The 8,151-nt window shown below is 39.9% G+C and overlaps 1 protein-coding gene across 1 annotated transcript; it reads left to right on the forward strand.

The window, feature by feature from the left end:
• Positions 1 to 7,369: 7,369 nt before the first annotated feature.
• On the forward strand, positions 7,370 to 7,685 carry TCEAL9 (transcription elongation factor A like 9). Its single transcript, XM_047075757.1, is given in 2 exon segments — positions 7,370 to 7,483; positions 7,485 to 7,685. Coding segments are annotated over 2 exon segments (315 nt in total).
• Positions 7,686 to 8,151: the final 466 nt, after the last annotated feature.

The raw sequence follows: 8,151 nt of genomic DNA on the forward strand, positions 1-8,151 counted from the left end.
ATTTTATGCACATTGTTTTTTAACCTGCTTTTCAGTAATAATATTTATTGCCTTTATTTGCAAAAATAAAGCATTTTCACTGGAAGAAATGATTAAGGAACTATAAATAAATGCTCCTTGTCAAGTAGAGCCAGAAATATAATCCTTTCTTTTTCTTTTCATGCATAATTTTAAAAGAATCGGTAACTAAAACTATTTTATAATCTGCTTAAAATATTATATTATTGTCAACAATATTACTTTTCCTGGCAAAGATTATCCTAGAAAGAAAGGTTTCTCACCAGGTAAAATTTAGGGAAGAGATACTTCCTTTCCTATTTATGACTAGTACTACAGCTTGACTATCTCAAACTCAGATTGGAGGAAGGCATAGTCACAGCATGCTAAGGAGAGCCTTGTTTTGTTTTGTTTTATTATTTTTTTAAATATATTTATTTTGAGAGGGAGAGAGAATCTCAAGCAGGCTCTGCATTGTCAGTAGGGAGCCCTATGTGGGGCTGGAACTCACAAAACCCTGAGATCATGACCTGAGATGAAATCAAGAGTCAAATGCTTAATAGTAACGGACTGAGCCACCCAGGTGCTCCTGGAGAGCCTCATTTTAATGCATACCAGGCACAAACAGGGCAAGCGAACCAAATGTGATGCATCCAAACATTGCAAGAACCCCACACCTCAAATAGGTAGTGGAGGTCTTAAATCAGATCCTACTCCACTAGAGAAGTACATGTGTGAAATATGTGCTATAAGATTGTACTGTTTGTGGACTATTCTTTATTGTAGAAGTTACACATACCCAGTGAGAAAATGTAAAAGAATCTACAAGGAAGTATGTAAAAAAAGTATATAAATTACCCATAAGCCCACCAACCATCCAATCATATCCACTTCTACTATTTTGGTGTATATTGTTCCATAATATTTCATATATATATGTATATATATATATATATATATATATATATAAAACTTTTTAAATTTTCTTAATGTTTATTTTTGAGAGAGAGAAAGAGCATGAGTGGGGGAGGGGCAGAGAGAGAGGGAGACACAGAATGCAACGCAGGCTCCATGCTCAGAGTTGTCACCACAGCCTGATGCGGGTCTCAAACTCACGGACCGTGAGTACATGACCTGAGCTAAAGTCAGACGCTTAACTGACTAAGCGACCCAGGCACCCCAACACACACATTAGTTTTTTTAATTAGATCCTCTGCAAGTTACATTTTGTAACACTTCTATTCCAATAAATATATGGTTGACTTATATTTGTAGGATATTTTATTTCTTCTCCATGTTTTCAAAGGTTTGTCTCATTTTTTAAAATATTATTAATACATGACTATTAAATATAAAATGTAAGTATATAAATGTGGGAGATGCAGGATAGAAGCATCAAAGGGAAAGACTTCAAAAGGGAAGGGCTGGAGAAGGTTCAAGGTCTTAGGACATGTTTACACAACTGAACAGCTGGGCTGAGGCTCATAAGGAACGCCTAGAGCCATTAACATTGTCCAGGGCTGGATCCTCCTTCACTTTCCTAGTGTTATAGAAACCAATTAACTAGAAATTCAACCTTGAAAAGCTAAACCATTAGATTGATTAACACACTTGCTTAGCTGACTTTATGCACGTAGTCTTTAGCAATTATCCTAATAAAAAGAAGCTTCATTCTGGAGTCCGGGCCTCATTCCAACTTGAGTATGAGAACCTTCACTTAACTGCACTTTGTTTGTGGACTCATCTTTTGCAACTCAGGCCATACTCCCTACAACATATAAATGCAACACTTAAGAAGTGAAAGTTGCCTTTATATTAAATACTCATTCTTAAATATGCCTTATGGGAATAGTTCAGTATATATTCATTCACATTTCTACTATGATATAGAAATACAGTAAGACCCCACGATAACATGACTTTTGATATACAGTAAAACCTTGGTTTGTGAGTATAACTCCTTCTGGAAACATGCTTGTAATCCAAAGCACTTGTATATCAAAGCGAATTTCAAGAACCATTGGCTCAGTTGTGAGCATGTGATGTTCAGCATTGTGTACTACTTGTATTGGAAGAGATTGCTCCTTTAACAAGTTCAATATTATTAGAAATGTTTGCTCATCTTGCAGAATATTCGCATTACAAGTTACTCGCAGCCCAAGGTTTTACTGTAATATGATGGGCAATAGGGCCTAGAGAGAGGCGGAAATGAGAGGATAACATTTAAGCACCACTGCTGAGTAAACAACTGTGACAAGGTGGTCTCAAAACACTGCTGAGTCCCTGATGGATTTAAGTTGTGCATCCAGCTAATTAAACAGGCTCATATCAGTCATTCATGCATCTCTCAATAATATAACCTGGAATTTTATAGTAATTAATTTTGTGGACTTTATTATGTTATGGTGCAATTTAATTATATGCTTATATTTTAAACGCACAAAAATAAGGCACCTGGGCAGCTTGGTCAGTTAAGCATCTGACTCTCGACATTGGCTCAGTTCATGATCTCACAGTTCCTGAGTTGGAATCCTGCATCTGGCATGGCGCTGGCAGCAGAAGCCTGCTTGGCATTCTTCTCTACTTTTCTCTGCCCCTCCCCTTCTCTAAAAATAAATTAAGAAACTTAAAAAAAATGAATGCACACAAATAAATACATGTATGTTGTTACAGAAATGTAGTACTGCATATGTTAACTTTCTTTTTTTTTAATGTGAAATTTATTGTCAGATTGGTTTCCATACAACACTCAGTGCTCATCCCAAAATGTGCCCTCCTCAATACCCATCACCCACCCTCCCCTCCCTCCCACCCCCCATAAACCCTCAGTTTGTTCTCAGTTTTTAAGAGTCTCTTATCCTTTGGCTCCCTCCCTCTCTAACCTCTTTTTTGCATATGTTAACTTTCAATTTACTTTAAAAAATTATTTTTAACGTTTATTCATTTTTTGATAGAGACAGAGTGCAAGTGGGGGAGGGGCAGAGAGAGAGGGAGACACAGAATCTGAAGCAGGCTTCAGGCTCTGAACTGACAACACAAAGCCTGACATGGGGCTCAAACTCACGGACCGTGAGATCATGACCTGAGCTGAAGTCGGATGTTTAACTGACTTAGCCATGTAGGCACCCCACTTTAAATTTACTTTTTGAAAAAAAAATGTTTATTTATTTATTTTGGGTAAAAGAGAGAGCACAAGTGGGTGAGGGGCAGTGAAAGAGGAAGAGAATCCCAAGCAGGATCCTCACTGTCAATGTAGAGCCTGACACGGGGCTTTATCTCACAAACTGTGAGATCATGACCTGAGCCGAAACAAGAGTCGGATGCTTAACGAACAGACTGAGTCCCCCAGGCACCTCTAAATTTACCTCTTTTTTAACCAAATTTCATCAAATGAAATTTGTATGTATGTATAATATAATGGTTATTTTCATTTCTAAATGGTATACACTATTGGTGTAGTTTGAATTGTTTTAACAATATCATGAAGTTTGTTTCTTTATCGTCTATCACAATTATGTGGAAAACCACTTGGCTCATGAGAATGTGCACACACATGTGTGAATGCGAATGTGTTTATGCACATGCTTGGGTGCATGTCTGCTACTGCCTAGAACAATTCTCTCTTTCTGTTCCATCATTGCTGTTTTTCACTTGTGGCTTCTCTTTGCATTCAAGTCCAAGTCAAAGGATTGAAGCTAGGAATCCAGATCTATAAACTTTGGCATTGTAAATCATTGTGACTACCATTAAATACTTTCTAGGATGAGTAGCTAAGAATGGGTTTACAGGCTGAAGGGAATGCATATTTTAAATACTTAGCAATTGCTTAATTATGCACTTTCCAGAAAGGTTGACCAATTCAGTTTCCATGACCTGAAAATAAGTGAGAAATTCCTTGGGGTTAAGTGCAGAACATGCTAAAAAGTGCTTGGGGCGTCTGGGTGGCTCAGTCGGGTAAGCATCTGGCTTAGGCTCAGGTCATGATCTTGCGGTTTGTGAGTTCGAGCCCTGCGTCCGGCTCTGTGCTGACAGCTCAGAGCCTGGAGCCTGCTTCAGACTCTGTGTCTCCCTCTCTCTCTGCTCCTCCCCTGTTCACACTTTGTGTGTCTCCCTCTCTCAAAAAATAAATAAAAACAGTTAAAAAATGTTAACCTAAGTCCCCCTAAGGAGGAACAAGTGGACTTCTACCCAGCAAGGCAGCATGAGACAGGCCAGGGCGATGGTAAAGACCCAGGGTCTAGGTTCAGTTTGACTGTTCTCTTCTTTCCTTCCCACCCTCCATTTAGGTCCTGTGTACCTTCTAAGGCTCATGTAAAGGTCTTTTTGCTCCTTGAAGGTTTCTCTGATTATTTTGTGCTTACTGGCCATTGCCTTCTCTGAGTTCCTGTTGGCCTGGCAGTCCACCCTTTCCTTTAAATTCCTCCAAAGGAATCTCATGTCTTATGTGAAGGAGGTTCCTCCTTTTCAGTAGTGGTGTCATATCTGAAGAGTCTGACAGTTTGCTGCAAAAAAATAATCCCCTTTTTAAAGGGATTTAATCAGTCTTGATCCCTGCAGACCTCCTCTGATTCCGCTTATCAGTTCTGTAGTGTCATCAGCTGGTGCTGGTCGCAGTGAGATGTCCTTTAACTACTTGCTGTACCTTTAAATACTTGTGTCATTGCTTGACACAGGGCCCCTGCTTGACACAGGCTTCTGCTTGACATGAGAGAGTTCATTTTGCTTTCTACACTTACTAAGGGTCACACAGTCAGTTCTAGGTCTGGCCTGGGACTAACATATCTTGTCAAGCCAGTGTTCTGTCTGGGAGACTCAAACCATTATATCTTGGGTTTTCTGGTACTCAAATACATATGCTTCCCAGAAGACAGAATAATATGAAAGAAGAGTAAGTGAAACAAAACAACATGAGGTGAAGGTTTTTTTTTCTTTCCACATAATCTATTAACCTCTTTAATCTGTCTCACAAAAAGGCAACAAACCTTATTTAAAAAAAATACATGTATGTCACCTCCTGTTATTTTTTAAATGTTACCTCTGAGAACTATGTAACTTTTATTGGAAAATTTGTGACTTAAAATAAAGACTGAAGTGAGGCTGAAAGGTAATCAATATCTGTTGAAGACTATATGAGCCAAAGGCTTTGAGCCAAGTATCATTTAGAACTTCCAAAAGTCAGTTCTATGAGGCATACGTTATTATTACCTTTCAGATGAGGAAATTTTGGATCATAATATGTACCTGACAATTGATGATTCTGTAGGCAGCACAGCTTCCTAGCAAATATCACTACCAAGGCTCTGGAGTCAAATATTACTTTTTTTTTTTTATTTTCAATCATTTTCCCCAAATGAAATCCTAATATAATAATAGCTTGCACTTTTAGAGCACTTACAATATGCCAGGAAATACTCTCAGGACTGCACATGTGTTCATACATTTAACTAATTTTGTCTTTGTTTTTTCCAACTATAAAAAAAACATGTTAGTTGTGTTTAAAAAAAAGAGAATAGGGGCGCCTGGGTGGCGCAGTCGGTTAAGCGTCCGACTTCAGCCAGGTCACGATCTCGCGGTCCGTGAGTTCGAGCCCCGCGTCGGGCTCTGGGCTGATGGCTCAGAGCCTAGAGCCTGTTTCCGATTCTGTGTCTCCCTCTCTCTCTGCCCCTCCCCCGTTCATGCTCTGTCTCTCTCTGTCCCAAAAATAAATAAACGTTGAAAAAAAAAATAAATAAATAAAAATAAAAAAAAGAGAATATAAAAGTATTAAGAACAAAGCGAAAACTACATTTAAAAATCTCACTCCTGTCCCAGGCTCTTTTTTTTTTTTTTACAAACCCTTGCCAAACCAACCTTGTACACAACAGCCAAGGACCAGACTGTATATGAAATGGAGGCTGGAGGAGGGGCGATGGATGGAGGAGTTCTTAATCTTGGGAGCTGAAGGCACGAAGCGGCAATTCTTAAAAGAAGTAGAAAAGTTAGTAGCTCCAGAAAGAAAAGATGCAGCTATTCCCCAGTAGTCAGAAAGGCTAATAACATTTTGCCATTTCGGATAGGCAACAATAACAAAGAAGGACAAGGCCAGATGTATAACAGGGGAGGGGGCAGGGGGGCGGGCGCACTTCTGCCGCGCTTTTGGTCGGAGTGGAGATTGGGGACCCGAGCTCGCTGGTGACGTAGATCTCACGTGACCAGGAGTTGACGTGTACCGAAGTCCTGCTAGTCTGGTCCTTGTTCGCGTCTGGGTATCACCTTTTCTTTAGCAGGCAAACCGCAGAGCCTGAGGGCAGTGGAAAGAGGAGTTAACTTGACGGAAATTTTGTAGGTTGGTATCAAAATAGGTGCTGCCTGGGGACTTCTAGGGTGGGAGTGGCCTAGGGCAGAGACCTGGTCAAAGCCATCTCTCCACCTCCTACCTCCAAGTCTACAGAAAGTGATGACCATTGGGAAAGGGCCTAGGGGTCCGGGAAGAAGGACAAGGAGAACTGTGATAGTTTAAAAATAATCATTCTCTGCCACTTCAGACTGCTTTCCCAACACCTCCCCTCCCCCCAACCCCTGCCCCAGTCTTAAAGATAGTTTGGAAATAATCTGCTTTTCTTACTCCTTGTCTCTTGGGAAATTCCAGCTAAATTGTACTGTGGGGCGGGGGTGGAGGTGGAAGAAGTGGGAGAAACAGAAAGTGGGAAAGTTGTCATAACCAAGTACCTTAATGAGGAAAAAGGTACAAGGTGCTGGTCGCCCCACCAAGCGTTCGCCCCTCCCCTACTGCCACCCCTCCCCCCATCTCCAACACATCCCACTCTACTCCCGTTTTCTGTTTGTCCGCAGGTCTGTTATTCTTAGCACTACACAAGGCTAGAAGAGGCAAGGAAGAAACTGTTCGGATCAGTACAGGTATATGAGGGAAATGTTATAAATACCCCTGGTGTCAAGGTGAGGCATGCGCATGTCAGAGGGCCCCACTCTTCCTACCCCCCCCCCCCACCGCCTATTCTCCAACCTACGCTGTTCTAGGAGGGTCTTGGGTTTTGTCCGGCGTGGAAAAGTGGGGGGGTTGGGGGGAAGACCTTGAAAAAGGCTGCAGGGAGGGACAAGAGACAGGTAGGGAGGTAGAAAATGGAGGTAAGAGCCGCCGGCTCAGGGAAACTGATTGCTGATTGAGTCTCCCAAGTGGAAGATATTTGATGATAGCTCTGAATCAAAGAAAGCAAATGCTGAGACCTCTGTCCAGAGCACTGGTCCATTCACCAAATATTTGACTTATGGTCACCTTGCTTCCTAGCAGTAATTGTATTCAGAAAGGAATAAATCAAAAAAAAAAAAAAAAGGAAAAGGAAAGAAGGAAGAAAGGAAGGGAGAGACTCACAAGATGAAATCCTGTCAAAAAATTGAAGGAAAACCACAAAATGAAAGTGAACCAAAGCTTGAGGAAGAGCCAAAGCCTGAGGAAAAGCCAGAGGTGGAAGAAGAGCCAGAGGAGGAGGAAAAAAACGGAAGGAACTTTTAGAGAAAGACTGATTCAGTCTCTGCAGGAATTTAAAGAAGATATACACAACAGGCATTTAAGCAAGGAAGATATGTTTAGAGAAGTGAGTGAAATAAAGGAGATAAGGAGAGTAAGAAACAAACTTATAGTGATGCGTTGGAAGGTTAACCGAAACCATCCTTATCCCTATTTAATGTAGTTTGCCTTGATTTTATTTTTTTCTGATATTAACATTGCCATTTAGCTTTCCTTTGATTTGCATTTTCTTGATATACCTTTTTCCATCTTTCTACTTTTAATTTGTTGCTATTAGTGATTTTAGATGCATTTCTTGTTAATCTGCATCTCATTTTTATCATATTTTGAACAATACACAAGTCTCTGCCTTTTAATAGGAGAGCTTTACTCATTTGTACAAAAAGAGGTTCCTGACAGGATATAAAATGAAAAAAAAAGTTACTAAGTAATATGTGAATATCATATTTTTTCTTTTTTCTAGAATGTACACACATTATTGTTAAAATAATAAAAGTTTTATAACAAAAAAAAGAAATAACTAACAGTATTTAATTTATTTCTAAACGCACTGGGGCACTTAATATTTGTTGAGAGAATTTTAGAAGCAAATGTGAATTCCAAATTACCACCAGACCACTTAGCTAGAA

This window comes from Lynx rufus, unplaced genomic scaffold, assembly GCF_022079265.1.
Source record: "Lynx rufus isolate CCGP_SWC_20201006 ecotype Redwood Valley unplaced genomic scaffold, mLynRuf1.p SCAF_14, whole genome shotgun sequence".
Taxonomy (NCBI): domain Eukaryota; kingdom Metazoa; phylum Chordata; class Mammalia; order Carnivora; family Felidae; genus Lynx; species Lynx rufus.